This window comes from Anguilla rostrata, chromosome 15, assembly GCF_018555375.3.
Source record: "Anguilla rostrata isolate EN2019 chromosome 15, ASM1855537v3, whole genome shotgun sequence".
Taxonomy (NCBI): Eukaryota; Metazoa; Chordata; class Actinopteri; order Anguilliformes; family Anguillidae; genus Anguilla; species Anguilla rostrata.
The window spans coordinates 23,073,503-23,089,240 of NC_057947.1; the positions used below are offsets into that span (position 1 = coordinate 23,073,503).

A 15,738-nucleotide genomic window follows, 5' to 3' on the forward strand; every position below is an offset into this window, starting at 1 on the left:
CTTATCCATCTCCACCATAACCTTCATTAGCCATATCAGCAGTGATTAAGGTGGAGCTCTGTGTAATTCTGCCCAGCAACATACTCTGGTGTGTTTTGGGTTTGTATGGAAGATTGCTTCATTTAACCCGCTCCCCTGTGAGAGGCAGCGATGATTAACTCTGCTCCTTCTCTCTCCCCCCGCCCACGTTCACACACACACAGGTGACATGACCACAGGTGCCAAGCCTGGAGACGGCCACTACCCCAGGAAAGACTACGCAGGTAGGGAGGGGCCTGAGGGTGGGGATGGGGGGCCTGAGAGAGAGAAAGAGAAAGAGAGAGTAGTGAGAAGGAGATGCAGAGAGCCAAAGACAGACAGTGATAGAGAGAGAGAGAATTAAAGACGGAGAGGTAGAGACAGAGCATAATACATCGAGTCGGTCACAAGAAGCATAAGACATGGACAGACAGAGAAAGACAGAAAGAGGGAAAAAGAGAACAGATGCATAGAGTTGCAGAGAAAAACAGAGAGAGAATGCATGCATGTGTGTGAAAGAGAACAAGATCTTTGACACCTCCTCCATAAACGCTCCAGGCAGCTTTGCCCGGAACAGCATAGTTTTGCTCGCACTGTTGAAGCCAGTCAGCGTTTGCTCATTGTGGTCACATCGGGCGCTTCTACAAGTTAAAAAATGGAAGGGAGAAATAGGATCCATGATGGCTCTCAGCTCTTCAGTAATGCAGGCATGAGTAAGCCTGAAAGGTATAAATTATAGGCAACACTTACTGTGATATTATTATTATTACTATTATTATTATTATTATTATGCCCTTACGGCTTTATAAGGCATGCATAGAGAACTATGTTGAAAGAGCAGGATTAGGGAACTCAAATGTGCCCTTTAGGCACAGCATTTCACATTGCCCATGACATGTTTTCCCGCACATTCCCATACAACCTCTGTGTCAGTGGTCATGAAGCACAACATTTAATTACAACTCCTTCATAAAGTGGTAATGCCGTGCTCATAAAGATGTCGTGGATAATTGAAGTGCACCATAATAATGTCCTCATAATGTGAATTGCATTAATTTCAATCAGCAGTCAGAACACAGAAGCATTTTTTCTACAGTGCATGCTTCATTATTGAAAGGATAGTTCCTTTTTGGAGTTTAAAAAAAAAAATGTTATTTCAAATTTAATTTAATTGAGCGCCCAGAACAGCATTTTTATCTTTATTGATTATCTTTATTTAAAGCACAAACTCACAAAGGCCATCATAAAGCTGGAAGGTCATCAGAATTCTCTGTTAATATCTAAAAATCCTTCACTGTACACAAAAACTATCTGGGCCATTCAAAAACAAACAGTAAAACCAAAATATTTTACAAACTCTTAAGGTGTAGTTAGGACACGTGTATGGCTAGAAAAGCCTGTGGCAGTCATACCTTTCAAATCTCACTATCAAACTAACAGCCAAAAAAACTCCTCAAATAACTACCTCTCAGTTTTGCCTTGGGCTGTAACATACCATCTGCTATCTTAAAAGATAACTCCAGAGGAACTGTAAATTGGATATCTAAGTCTTCTTTAAGCTCCAAGTCACAAACGCTGAGATAGAGAACCTGATTAACAGCATCATACATGTTTTTTCAGCTCTGTGCTACGCATGTTCACCTGCCCTCTTCAGTAATCCAGACACATTGTGCAGGGCCAGGGAAGGTAACCTTTGTTGTGATTAATTCAGTAGGCCGTGTCCTTTACCATATAGAGTGCGGCCACAGCATTGATTTCTACTGCATGAAGGCTTGTAAAGAAGAACCCTTCCGCTTGCCACCTCTTTAAACTGGTGGTGACATCATGATTACTGTAGCATGAAGTGTACCTCTACCATCCATTTTGGCCCAATTAACTTCCCCCTTTGGCGGAGGGGTTTACGCGAATCAGAGTTTTTCCTCACTCAGTTAAGTGCATTGTTACACCTCAGCAGGTCCATATTACTTGAGCCATTTTTATTACATTTTTCCCCTTTCAATATTGTACAATAGCTTGGGATATGACAAACAAGCCTTTTCAAATCCATGAGCTGTGGATACCTAATTCCTGATTAGCTAGCGAGGCCTTGGGTGTGAGCCAGTAATGACTCAACTTCACCATGCCTGATATGATGCTGTGTGGATCGCACTGGTTACTAAGCAATGCTGACCAATAATCGCCCAGCAAGGTGCAGCAAATGTCAGGCGTAGGAGAGATTGGCTTCTCTTTCCTCATTAGCAAGCATGGACACACACACACGTTCACATTCCTATATACCGAAACACACATGGTCAAACACGCATAGACACACGCATACATCACACACACACACAGATACACATGTTCCCACATATCAATACACACATGGTCTCTCACACACACACACAAAGTTAGTTGCTCAAATAAATTGAATAAAGTCATACTCTGAATGATCCATTACATTACATTACATTACAGGCATTTAGCAGACACTCTTATCCAGAGCGACTTACACAACTTTTTTTACATAGCATTTTTACATTGTATCCATTTGTACAGCTGGATGTATACTGAAGCAATGCAGGTTAAGTACCTTGCTCAAGGGTACAACGGCAGTGTCCTTACCCGGGAATCGAACCGGCGACCTTTCGGTTACCAGCCCAGTTCCTTACCCACTGTGCCACACTCCGTCCGTGATCCCCCACCATGCCATATGTATATTTCATATTTAAAAAGCATTCTCACTGCAGTGGGCCTACAGTTTGTATTTGAAACCAGATGGGTACACCTTTAAGAGCTACAGCAGTTCTCAGAGCCGTAGCTTTCTCCTTTCCCAGACGGCCCATTGTTGAATGCTCTGAAGAGCCATTACTTGCAATTGACCTGTCTAGAGCAAGAAAGGTCCTAAACTCTTCTCTTAAAGTGTAAACAGAACCACATAAGGGTCTCAAAATGATAAGGACAGCAAAGTAAAAAGTAAGGAAACAAAAATTTGTTTTGTAATCGTCTAGAAAACACACGCACAAAAGTCTGGCACTCCCTGGTGTATCTCTCTCTTTTAAATATACCTATCAAGTACAATAAACTGAAAAAGGTGCTATGATGGTGAAATTCTGGTCTTGCTAAATGCAAAAAGACCCACCGGCCTGATTGCCAGCTCACTAAAGCTCTCTCCCTGTTGCCCATCCCACAGAGGAGAAACCAGATAAGATGGGCGAGGTGGCCATCGGCCTCTACATCCCCTGTCCCGAGCACTACAAGAATTACTGCATCCACGGAGAGTGCGAGTATCCCAACAGCCTATCGCCTCCCTCCTGCAGGTAAGGAAGCATGCCCCCACCCCAAAACCCTTCCCTAGCAAGACTAGAATAGACCAAGAAAATTAGCTTATAATCAGTAGGTTCTCAGGTCAGGCCCTCGAGCAGGGTACCAGACTTCAGTGCAGGACCTGATTGACTACATGCAGCAGTTCACGGTTAAGGCAGATACTAATCCAAAGGTTCAGGTAAAGAGGAGAAAGCTTCGTTTCCAGACTTGGAGTATCTGTTAGGTGCAAGATAAGTTAGCTGACGAGCTGAACACCTTAACTTCTTAGAGCATTATTAAATATCATTAAAGATGTTGAATTTGTGATCCTTACATCTGACACAGACTGCTGCATTGAATTGCTCCACTGAACATGCAGCTGTACAAAAACAGATAATGCCTGGACTCTAAGCTGCCAGAGTCATTCTGGCTAAGCCAAACACATGAATTATGCAGTTAGCACATCAGCCGTGCTAGTAGTTAGTAGCGTTTAGAGGAAGGGCCTGTAATCCCACGCCGAATGCTGCTCACTGCGCCCTTCGAGCGAGGCATCTTTCCTCAGAATCTCTGTACTAAATGGGCTGCAGAACATGCAGTTCTGTGAGTGCCTCAGGGCTTCTTGGGTAATTGCCTCTAGCTGGTAGATCAATAAATAGCACCTAATAGTGCAAAAACTTCTGGGGCGGCGTCTGCTGCCATTGGGCCGTCTTCCTAGGCTTCCTTTCCTTGTTCTGCTTTACATGCTGCTTTACATTCTCGACCCAAAGCGGTGTTAACGCTGTCTTCCAAGAATTGTGTGCATGAGCTGACGCCAAGTACCCGCCTGCAGTGTCATTTCAACCTTGCCCAGCCGAAGAAGTCTCTCATGAAGTTTGTGAGGGCAACTGTAGAAAGAATTTGTGGGAAGCTTCTAGTGCAGTTATTTGGGAGGGACCAAATAGGTTATTGCCTTCAGTGCAAGGAACAGCCTCTAGGATTTATAATGACACTTCATACCGGCTACAGCTCACAGTCAATGGTCCTATCCCGTTGGAAGGCCTTAGGTCCAGATATTGGCTCTGAACAAGAGGTTCATGATTGCTGGCTTGTTAGCAATGCCCACATGGCTTGGTCAGTAAAGGCTAATGCTAAAACACTCAGGCTGGGTCCTATAGCCTAGACATCTCTCCCTTGAGCTGTGTCATTCACTGACTGACTGAGTGGGAGTCTGGAGTGGAAGGGAACAATTTGGCTTTGTACTGCCAGGGGTCGGGTGAGGTCGGGCAAGGTTTCCTTGTGTGAAAACCATATCGGTTCCTCTCAGAAATGCTCGAGAGGATACCATCTTCAGTGGCTCTCCTGTAGCGCTGCCTGTGGCCACACGCCTGTGGGTGAGAGCGCGTTGCTTCAGGTGTGGTGGTGTTCTTTGTGTCTGGGCAGGTGGCACGGCAGATACCCAGATCAGGGGGAAAAAAAGGGGTTAAAAAAAGGAAGCAGGCTCAGGGGTATGCACTTGTGCCCGGAGGAAGGCGGTGAAAAACGCTGGTGGGCGATTAGCCCTGTTCGTACAGCGACTGTGGGAAAGGGACTATTATGTTCACACCCGCCGGCTGTGCCTGCTATTGGCTACAGAGGTCCTGCAGGGGGAGGAGAGGTGCTTTCTGCCAGCTGCTGTTTCCAGGGCAGTGCCATGGGAACAGGGGAAGGTTTTCTGAGAGGGGGCGGGGGGAATGCAGGTGTCTCAGTAACAACTCCCCCTGAGAGTGGGGAAGGATGTGCTGTAGTTAATAACATGGCATTGTTTCATTCATGTCCCCTGCCACGACCCCCCCCCGCCCCCCTCCACACACACACACACACACACACAACACGCACATGCACACACACACACACAGCTGGGGTGGGTGGCCCGGAGAAACCCGCGCGGTACCTGGCTACACCATCCAATCGCAGCAGGCATCTCCTGCAGCAGACCTCGTGCTGACAGGATCCTGATGACGGCCCTGCGGTCGGTTGTGACTCACAACCATGATAAGCGACGATCACGGCAGGGGGCTGAAAGCTACGTAATCGCACGTCTCTGTCTTCTCAGTGAGAAGCCATGCCCAAAAGTAACAGCAGATGTTGAGCATTTGGCACAAACAACCTCCCCCTGCATACAGGCACCCCATTTGGGAGGGGAAGCAGGTTTGGGGGCTGGCCTCTTACCCAAGAGGTTGTAACTTCAAATCCCTAAGAAGTACATTTTCATGATATCTCAGAGCAAGGTACTTAACCTAAGTTGTTACAATGCATATCCAGTTTTATAAATGCCTTAAATGTCAGCTGAGTAAATTGCCCAGGATAAACATGTAATAATAATTTATATTGTGCCTTTCTCAATCTCAAAGTGAAGCGAAGCTCACCTGAGTTATGCACGGTGGCCATTTTGTGGCACGATGTTCATTGCTGTAATGTTTAATGGAGTATGGCTGACTTCGCCTGCGGCTCTCTCTTGTGTGCAGCTGTCACTCTGGGTTCAGTGGGCCACAGTGTGATACGAAGGAGTACAACGTGCTGTATGTGGTGCCCGGCTCCGGAAAGCTCCGCTACGTCCTCATAGCCTCCATCATTGGCGCTGTACAGGTGGCCATTATCTGTGTGGTGGTGCTCTGTATTACAAGGTGAGTCTGCACTGTCATCCGCACACACACACACACTCTATCTGAAGTATAACTAACAGCAATGCAATGTAAATTGTCTGTTGTCGATTCCAAGTGCATTACGTGACCAGCAATGGCTGTGATTTTACAAAAATCTCATTACTCATAAAGGACATGGCAGTTTCAGACAGCAGGACCCAGAAAGCCTGAGTAGCCGGGAAGAAGCCTTTAAGATCAGAATGCGCTATGCTGGCTTCTCCTCTGCAGCTGCATATCAGCTCTATCAGACAGAGAGAGAGAGTGGAAGAGAGAGAGAGAGAGAGAATCATTTATAATCTGTTTGGTCATTTCGCAAGGCTCTTGTGTGAGCTTCACAGAGGGCTGCAGTACCCTCACTCTCCCAAAAATTTGCACATGGTTTCCATAGCAACCTGGGATCTGACACCGGGGCTCGGGGGGGGGGGGGGGGGGGGGGGGGGCTTATGGAATCTGCGCATACTGATTTTTGGGGTAAGTTTTTTTTGTTCTTCCAAAGGGTAAAAGCTCAGGTAAAGCATATTTAATTTCCAAATTTTGTCCTCCAGGGTTTTCCGTTAAGTCTTTTAACAGTAACTGTTTGTTCAGACGCTCACATGGTAACTATACCTCTTTGACAAATGGAGTTATCTGACATTGAAATGAAAGACTGGTTTCATAAACAATTGCTGCTACGTATTGTTTTATGAACAACATGCCAACATTTAGAACAATCTGCATGGACCTGTATAAACATACATACATATATACATACACACACACTTGTACACATTCAGAAATATTCCGAAATAATGTCTCTTTTAGACACCCACATACATACATACATAGAAATGAAGAGAGTGATTTGCACGCATATACAAGTGCCCGCAAATACCTACAGATGCTTACAGTATGTACTCAAATGTACAGACACAAACCCACGCTCACACACACACACACACACACACACACACAGGTAACATGCTGACTGAAAGCTGTTGCTGTGGTGATTGCAGTGGCTTTGCTCAGAAAAGGGACTAGAGGAGACTGAGATGTCCCGGCAGAATAATCAGTGCATCTGCTCTGTACAGGAGACCTTTCGCCAAATGTTAAGTGCCCCCCTGCCGCCCCAGCTGCCCACTCCCCCCCCCTGCCTGCCCCCCATTGTGGCCCACTCTCAACTGATGTTCCCCCTCTTGTTGCCACTAGCTGCTGTTTGTTTGCAGGGTTTTCATCTAACAGCGTGCTCGGGGAGGCATGGGGCCGCGCGATTGATGGTGCCAGGACAGCTTTATTAGAACCGGGGACTGCATTCTGTAACAGAGGGGCTCCTACCTCATAAACAGCCAACGCAAGCGCATTACTCGCGTCCGCTCACATCCTGGCTCAGACTGAAAGCAGGCCCCTTCAGGATGCTTCTTGTGCAAAAAAAAAAAAAAAAAAAAAACAGCGCCCCCTGGTGCAGCTCCACCCTCACGTCACCCCCAGGGCTGAAACATTTAGTTCCTGCCAAAGCTCTGATTCTCAAAGGCGCTGTCAGCATCAAACATTTTTTACCCAGAGTGCTTTGCTTCAAGCCCTCCCACAAGACTCCAAACGGTGTACGCCTTTCGCCGCAGGCCCCTTACATTGATTCACCGCCCCTCCTGAGCTGCTGTTTCCACGGTTACACCCAGTGCATAGAGCAGACAGGCCCCTCTGATCTGGGGGGTGAGAGGTTAATCATCAGAGTGCTTGCGGCTGTGCAGAGTATTAGCATTAGCGTTCATTAGAAGTGGAAGCCCATTAGAAGTGGTTTTCATTTACATTTATAAAAGTGTGGAGCTGAACATTACGACTGACAAACTTGTGCAGGGTATAATACGCAGTACAACAAAACACAAGACTTGCTGTATGTCAGTGTTTATAAACAGTGGTTGTAATAATAAATGTATGTGCGCAGCAGACTTGCATAGTCTTCACAAAGGCATTGCGAGAATTACTTACAGGGCAGTTTTATAAAAATGCGTCAGCCCAATTTTTGAACAAGAGGGAATTTTAGGCCAGTTCTGCTCTGTGTTGTTTTTTCTAAAGCGCAATAGGAAAGCGAGGCCTCAAGCTGTTCCAGAGTCAGTTCTGTGCCGGGGCCGTGTCATCCTGACACTCCTGGGACTGGTCTCAGATCAGCTCTCTCTGACTGACTGAAGCCCGTGCTGTGGCGTTGCTCTGCAGTAATTAAAGGGCCTCTAAGTCTCCTCGCTCGCTCCCCCCAGACTGAAAGGGTCTGCTTCTGCCAGCCTGTTTGAGCCCAGAGTACAGCTGACAAGCGGATCTAATGGCAAGAGGTAAATCTTTAAATCTGGAAAAGCCTGCATCTTGCTTTATTGCTGGAGAACTGGCTCTCCTCTCATTTCATTTTGGCTCAGGCCCTGAGTTCTAAGGCTGCTCTGCTCTGCTCCGACTACATCAGATATACTCACAATGGCGCATTGCAACTCTGTGTCCCAGAGGAACACAACAGGGTTACGTGCAAGTAACCTGATACAGGAAACGCATGCGCACTCTTTTATTAGAGCTAATACACACACTCACATGCCACAAAGAACGAGAAACACGTTCCTCAGAATGGATTCACTTACGCACACATAGAGATGCACAAACACCTGTACAGACATACGTCTACACAGGTCTCAAGGCACTGTCGGCCAAAAGAGACCATGAAATGAAAGGGAGAAGATGGTGTGTCTTCCTGTTTTTACCTTTGTGTGAAACTTGCCAATAGATGATGCTGATGTCTTGACTCTTACATAATTTTCTATGAAGGCATCTATTGGAATATTCATATTACTAATAATAAGCTCCTCCCATCTGTCCAATCGGAGCCATCAGAGGATGTAAGGAGAGGAGCATAGGTCTTTACACACAGGAAGAAGAAAGAGTTACTAAGATGAAATATGAATCAGATATGTGCAAATAGGTGGAGAAGGACTAGAGACAGAGACGGATCAGAACTGTGATGGCAGGTGATGAAGAATCAAAGCCCTGTGAATGGTCAGAGGCTCCGAAATGTTCTGAAAGATCGAGGGCCTTAATCAAGAGGCATGCACCCTTTCTCCAGCCACCCGAACTAGACCCTTCTCGGTTCTCTAAGGATGCCTGTCTCACTCAGACCAAAGAAAAGTAATTAAAGAGACACATATCAGCACTGCCGGCGCACCCCTCCCCCCGGAGTGCTCAAAGACAGCGGCCCGCGCTGACCTATGCAAAACATGACATTTAATAAAAGTGTTCATGACGAAAAATAACAAAGGCACAGGGTCTCACGCCTGAGAGATCGCTCACAGCTGAGGCGCAGGGTCTCACGCCTGAGAGATCGCTCACAGCTGAGGAGTTTCGGGAAAGGGTAGGGCACTCAAACGAGCACGCTCCACCTTCCTTTCGATACCAACACCTTCCGTGAGGGAATTAAAAAAACCTCCAGCCTCTCACCCCAACGTTTCCTGTTCCTGACAGGATTCCTGCTGATGGTGGTGTGAGCTTAATTAAATCGTAACCCTCTGCTGCCTGTGAAAAACCCACCTAGCAGAGTGGAAGGAAAAAGGGTCGCTCTTATTATGAATACTACATGACCTTCTCCACATGGGCGTCACACTCCAAACCTGCAGTCCCTGCTGGTTTTCAGTGTGTTTTGTAACATAAGTCCTTCCTCAAATCTGGTTTTGCATGCTGAACCTGGCTGCTGATTGGAAGGAAACAGCAGACGTCTCTCAGGGATGTGAATTTGGCAGCCCTGTTTTTATGCGTGTAAACTGGATATCATTTCAGAAAGATACTATTACAGGAATTTGTTCTCAGTAACTAATTCAAAGGTTGAATTGTATACAACTGTGAATATTGTATACTTTGAAACTGCATATTCCTCTGAGGTGTAAGCCTGCCAAGATTAATTGATAATCGTGAGAATAGTATTGAGGTCACAGATAACCCAGAGGCCTTTCTCTCTTTCTGACAGGAAGTGCCCGAGGACCAATAGGATCAACCGCCAGAAACAGAACGCCACTCACTACAGCTCAGAGAACACGATGCGCGCCTCCACCAGGCTGATCTGAGGAAACCCGGGAACAGCGTGCACGAGAGGGGCGGACCACAGCCCCACCCGCCCCCTTCCAAGCCCCACCCCCCTCTGCATCTCCCTCCAGCCCAGACACTGTGGACTGACCCATAAGGAGGGGGGTGAGAGGGAGGGGTGGAGCGTCGAGGGGGAGGTGGGGGTGGCAGGAACTCCACACGTTGCCTTGCGTTTGTGGTATACGACACCAATGAAGACATGACGATATTACAACTATATTTGGTTATGTATGGATATATTTCAAATAGTTAAACATTGTCTTGATGGGTTTTTTTCTGTAATGTAAATAAATAATTTATATCACAAAATGGATGAGGCTGCGCTTGCCTTCTTAGAACATCCTGTCACACAGGTTCACTGAGGAGTTCACCTGACAACCAAGACATGGCTCAACAGGTCTCAGACCCAAAGTTCACCTGCAGTCCAATTAAAATGTTACACTACATTATATTTGGCAGATTATTTTATCCACAGCAACGCACAATAAGTGTGTATCAAAGGTAATTGGAACAAATACAAACACAGGCCAGATAAAGTACAATTCTATCATAAAGTAGCCGCTATCCATAATGGCTGCAGTCGTAGCCTTGTCTGCACCAGGGTAATGAAGCTTGGGCAGTTTCTGGTCAGGGCCTTGCATTGGCCTGTGGGTGCCGAATGGATTTCTACTCGTATCAGAAATCCTCAACCTATGTGACGAGCCAAATTGCGCCTCTCTGTCACAGGACTGATTCACTCTGGCAGATGGGAAGAACGGCACAGTAACAGGGAAGGTATGAGACCGAGAGAGAGAGAGGCAGAGAAAATGAATGGGTCGTATGGGAGACGTGGTTGGCTGGAACAGAACGCAACTTTATTTCATAGAAATCTGCTGAAATCCCACTGTAGCATGGAAGCCATTTATAAAATTCCAGCTCAGTTGGCTTTCTGAACCTCAACAATAACTGAGGAAACGCAGGGTGATGAATCTTATTGTTTGGGCCCTCTGTTATACTTCCTACAGTAATTCTGAGAGAGAACAGAAGACGGACAGCGCTCGTGGCTTCCTAATTACACGGTGCGCTTTTATTTAGCATAATAGCATATCCCGTTGCTAGACCCTCCAGGGCTGCAGTCGTTCACGCAGTTTAGCGAAGCTAAATGTGGGCATGCAATTAAAAAGGCGGTTTCTCGAGTCGAGGCGGTGAGTAACGGGTCGGGCTCTAGGGTCTGAGCGCCGCTGGAGGGCGGGCGCAGAGCGGAGCGCGTGAAAGGAGCGGTGCGAAGGCGGAGCCGGCAGGTTGGAGCTCCGATCCGCTGCGCTCACGCAGGGGAGTCGACACGCTGAGCGCAGTACAGACGCAAATGCATTCACCTGATTTACAAATACCGCCGTCTCCTCCCTCCCTGCTCCGCCTGCAGTCCCACACGTAGGCGGGGTGGCGAGAGACAAGGGCTCTAATCCAGGGCAGATGGGTTGCTTAAATTCCCAACTGGAGGGAAAAACAGGAGGGCAGAGGTACCTAAAACAAGACTGCGGGGACTTCTACGTATGCTCCTCTTAAAACTATACCCTCTAATCCATTTGCTACTTAACGCGCTATATCTCCCTCCAATGTCTACGGCATTGCTGGCTTACGTAATGACATCTAATATCAGTTGTGACACTGATAGCTTGGTATCGTCTCTGATCTTTTCCAAACCTTTTTTCATGCGCTTACATTATGTGGTTCTGCTAAATGCCTAAATGTGAATGAAAAGGAAACCCAGCGCAGCCACTGAACCATCGCTGTACGTAATGTCATCCTCTTCACAAAAGCAATTTGGGGCGTGGCCTTCTGGTCCGGGCAGCGGTCAGCAAAACAGCTCTCAATACGCAGAGTGCCTACCTGCCACGGCAGACGTGCCAGGATTTTGGTCTGGGGGCGGGTAACTCATGCGCATCGATCCCATAATTCTCTCCGTTGCTCAGGAATCAATGTCTGCATGCTCACCGACAGCAGCGAGCCTGTAATAAGCCCTACCCTCATGGGGGTGGGGGTGGGGGGGGGGCGTTGGCTGTCAGGTGGAATCACAGCTAACAGCCGCTAGCAGTGCAGTTACAGAACGGGCTCTGCGATGGCTGGCACCAGCCCGCTGTCTGGCCTGCCGATGAGGGGAGGGGGTAAAGGGAGTAAGGGAAAGCCAAGTAAATTTCGAGTTGCAAATAAATTGGCTGACAGATGATCCTCACATGTGCTCGTTGCCCCGATTAATTACGGTTCTCTCCCCGGCGCCAGGCCTCGAAAGAAGATGCGGGAGACAACCGGTGTTTTTCTGCGTCAAACACAGCCCAAACGCGCGAGGAGGTTGGGTTTAAACGCTGAAGCGCTGCTAAGTACCATTTATGAGAAAAAAAAGGGCAGCAGGCTTTGAGCAGCAACGTGCAGTACAGCTGCAGTTATGGGTGCAAAGATGGGTGAAAAGGTAACTTGACTGACCGTGGTCTGTTCAGCATGCACAAAAACTGTGCCCCCTCGACGCAGCGTGGGGAGAGCATGCTATGGAGCACTCAACACCGGACCCAATTTTGAATTCAAAACCCAGGTAGAAAAGCGTGGAGGTTGATGAGCTTTAGCAAAAACGAGCAGCATAGTTATGTCACGTCATACATTACAGAGGAGTTTCAGTGCGTGTGTGTGTGTGCGTGTCTGTGTGCATGCTCGTGTTCTTGTATGTGCTGGAGAAAGACAGTGTTGTGGTGGCACACATCTGAAGACTCTGACAGTGTCTCCATGGGTTTAAGACTGCGTCAAATATGAAAACAGTTTGTTTTTTTCCTCAAGCTGTTGCCTAGGTGAAAGCATCGATCCACTGCATCTCTCCCATTGGTTTGTTTGTGCCGCACACCTAAGCATCTCTCCTGATTATTTGGGGGCACCTGGGTGCCCTGGTCTGACGTCAGCAGAGCCCAGGGGGTGTGAGGGATCTGGCTGCACCTCTACATGGGGGAACAAACTGAATTAAGGCTTAAACACACCTCTGATGTCAGTTATGTGTCACACCAATTAGCCTCTATATAAAATGCCACACAGACCTACTCTGTTTCCCTAAAACCCATTCTTCTCTAATTAGTGTAATAACATCTCACAAAAGGTAGAAAGGGACGTGGTGACATTATCGCTCTCTCACTGTAATGGTTGATTTGTGTAACCTCATCTAATAAACAGTCAGATTGATGGTTGTGTGACATTACGCCTCCTGTTGTTTTTCTGACGCTTTTTGAAGCTAACGCGTACAGTCATTTCCTTTGGATAACTAATGCGCATACGCCTTACGCCTGATCTCTCTGTTTCGCTTGGGAATGAAATGCACGTCAGCGGCTCGCAGTACAACATTTCAGCCATTAGTTGTGCGTACACGCGGTCTGTGGACAGTTTGTGCAGAGGTGCTCAATGTTACACATCAGGTTGAAATGTGATACATCACAATGCTGTGGTGGAAATGAGCGTATGCACAGATGATATATGTGGGCCCTGGTCCTTCACAAAATACAGACTATGTCCAAAAAGCAACCAAACCCCTTGCAAAGGCATGTCAGAGAATGTCCTCACTGATGAGAACAAGCCTTTACTATTATATAGCATGCAAGGTCTACAGCAAACTCTATAGTCAACTATTAATAAGTGAATACTAAGCTATTTTGCAATTCTGATGAGCCATGAGCACATGAGATATGCTGGTTGATCTCATTAGAATAAATCAAAGAACAAATCAAATAAATTTGAATAAATTTACTAATACCTTCTGAAATCAATCTAAAAGTCGCTGTTATGGCAATAATATGCATTTTAACTTTCAGAATATTCACCAGTAAACTGTCCTCCATCTTAACGACATTCAAAGTATTCAGCAGCATTTGACGGGACTTATCGAGTGCAAAAGTGAAGATTCAATTAAGTACAACTTCAGTGGGCTACATGAATGGAGGACATCCTTCCTGCCCCTCCCCCCATTAACACAGCACCACAGGCAACCTCCAATTTAACTTCATAGTTCTCTGCTGTCAACCCAATCAGTGATGTCAAAGCAGGCATTTTTCCATTGACAGCTGAAGCACGATACGTGTAATGACACCACTGATAGGGCGTGGCCAGCAGTGCAATCAGTGCAATCAGGTTGAACATTTTAACCCACAGCGAGCACTGCAGCAGCAGTTCCCTGCCCTGTGACTTATACTTTAACATGGCAGAAACACATCCCCAGGGGTCCGTGTGACATCTCACCCCACAGGAGCTTGTTTTCAGCTCAACACCCAGCCTGTCACCCGGAAAGCCCAGCTGCCTCGCTGGTACCTCAGTCAGCGATGCTGAAGCTCCTATGGCACGTGGAGGAAGACTCGCCCACTCTGAAGGGGTGGGGGGGAGAGACTTCAAATGGCGCACCAGACAAGGAGGCAGCGTCACGTCGCAGGGCCTGGAGAGGTCTCTGAACCAGTCCCCATTCCAGTCGGGTGTTCGGCCAGTCCAGCAAATGGGTATGGGATGCAGAAGGACGAGGGCGCCTGTGGTACGAAATCGCATGTGTCAACACGGATCGGGCAGAATATGATTATCAACCCACGGCTGAAAGCGCAGAGCTTGAAGCAAACAAGCAGAGCAAATCAATTCTGTGACCTGCAAACAAATTCAGCTACCGCCCAATAGCAATGAGAGCTTGCGGTTTAACCCTCAGGTATTTCTGCTTGGAAAGGACAAGCTCTATTTCAAGAACGGAAGTAGTCAAAAATTAAGAGTTACCAGTAGCTTGACCTCTTTCCACAATGACTTGATCATGCCAGACCATGGTGAAACAATTATTTTAAATAATTAACCCCTTTAGACTTCAAACAATCTCTATTTTCAATTATATTACAACAATATTCTTGTTTCGTTTGAAAATTTGGTTAGTAACATGTTTTATTGCAAATTCTCAGGGATCTGCAAGAGTGATTTTGAAATACATATGTGGCTTAATTCAGGTATAATCCATAAAGAAGTCTATCAACTGTAGCCACGCCCATTTTTCTCCCCAATCCAATCTCCCCAGTTCCCGTTCATAGCTGTCAGCCTGTCATGTGTCTGCAACTCTCCTTAGCAATTTGCAAAGGAAGACCCCAGCACATTCTGTGAATGTCGACAGTCTCAGTTTCCTTAGTGATAACAGTAGAAAAATGCCAAATATTGTTTTAAATGAATATCCATTTTAATTCATATAAATTTAATTAATATTTTATTAATTGTCCTTCATCACGATTGGATTGCTTCCTTGCCGACACTCTGCCCTTATTTATAAAGGGTGACCATCCACACTATTCAGCTGCTTCTATGTGTCCCACAGTTTGTTTGGACCTCTGGCTGGAATCACCACCACGCCTTACACCATCGCTGTGATCTGTGCTGGCTTTCGTCAGGCCTTTAGCGCGGTCGTGTAACCCTAGCGACCGTGAGGCTACCACTGCAGAAACGCGCGCGGACACCGCCGCGGGGGCCCTGACCGGGTCGGGCGCCGAGCGGCAGCGTATTTACATAGCGCCCTGATCCCTCCTCCCCGCGAGACGAGCAGCAGTTCAGCCTGCCCTCAATTATTCATCTGGCTTTAACCTTCAGATATGAGCTTTATTTGCTTGTGTCTTTAAAGCGGCTTTTACTTGTCTCTGTGGGCTGAAAGGCAACCTCGGCGACGCTAGGCTGC

The 15,738-nt window shown here is 46.9% G+C and overlaps 2 protein-coding genes across 2 annotated transcripts in view; one reads left to right on the forward strand and one right to left on the reverse strand.

Moving 5' to 3' along the window:
- The window catches only part of tmeff2a (transmembrane protein with EGF-like and two follistatin-like domains 2a), an 84,256-nt gene extending 73,899 nt beyond the window's left edge, over positions 1 to 10,357 (forward strand). The window contains exons 7-10 of the mRNA XM_064310202.1: positions 204 to 263; positions 3,191 to 3,317; positions 5,787 to 5,945; positions 9,931 to 10,357. Coding sequence (XP_064166272.1) covers positions 204 to 263; positions 3,191 to 3,317; positions 5,787 to 5,945; positions 9,931 to 10,027 — 443 coding nt within the window. The 3' untranslated portion in view covers positions 10,028 to 10,357. The remainder of the gene's footprint in view (positions 1 to 203; positions 264 to 3,190; positions 3,318 to 5,786; positions 5,946 to 9,930) is intronic.
- A 3,714-nt stretch (positions 10,358 to 14,071) lies between these two features.
- Positions 14,072 to 15,738, reverse strand: part of ftcdnl1 (formiminotransferase cyclodeaminase N-terminal like 1) — a 58,225-nt gene continuing 56,558 nt past the window's right edge. Inside the window, exon 8 of the mRNA XM_064311597.1 lies at positions 14,072 to 14,569. Within this exon, the coding sequence (XP_064167667.1) occupies positions 14,468 to 14,569 (102 nt within the window). The 3' untranslated portion in view covers positions 14,072 to 14,467. The remainder of the gene's footprint in view (positions 14,570 to 15,738) is intronic.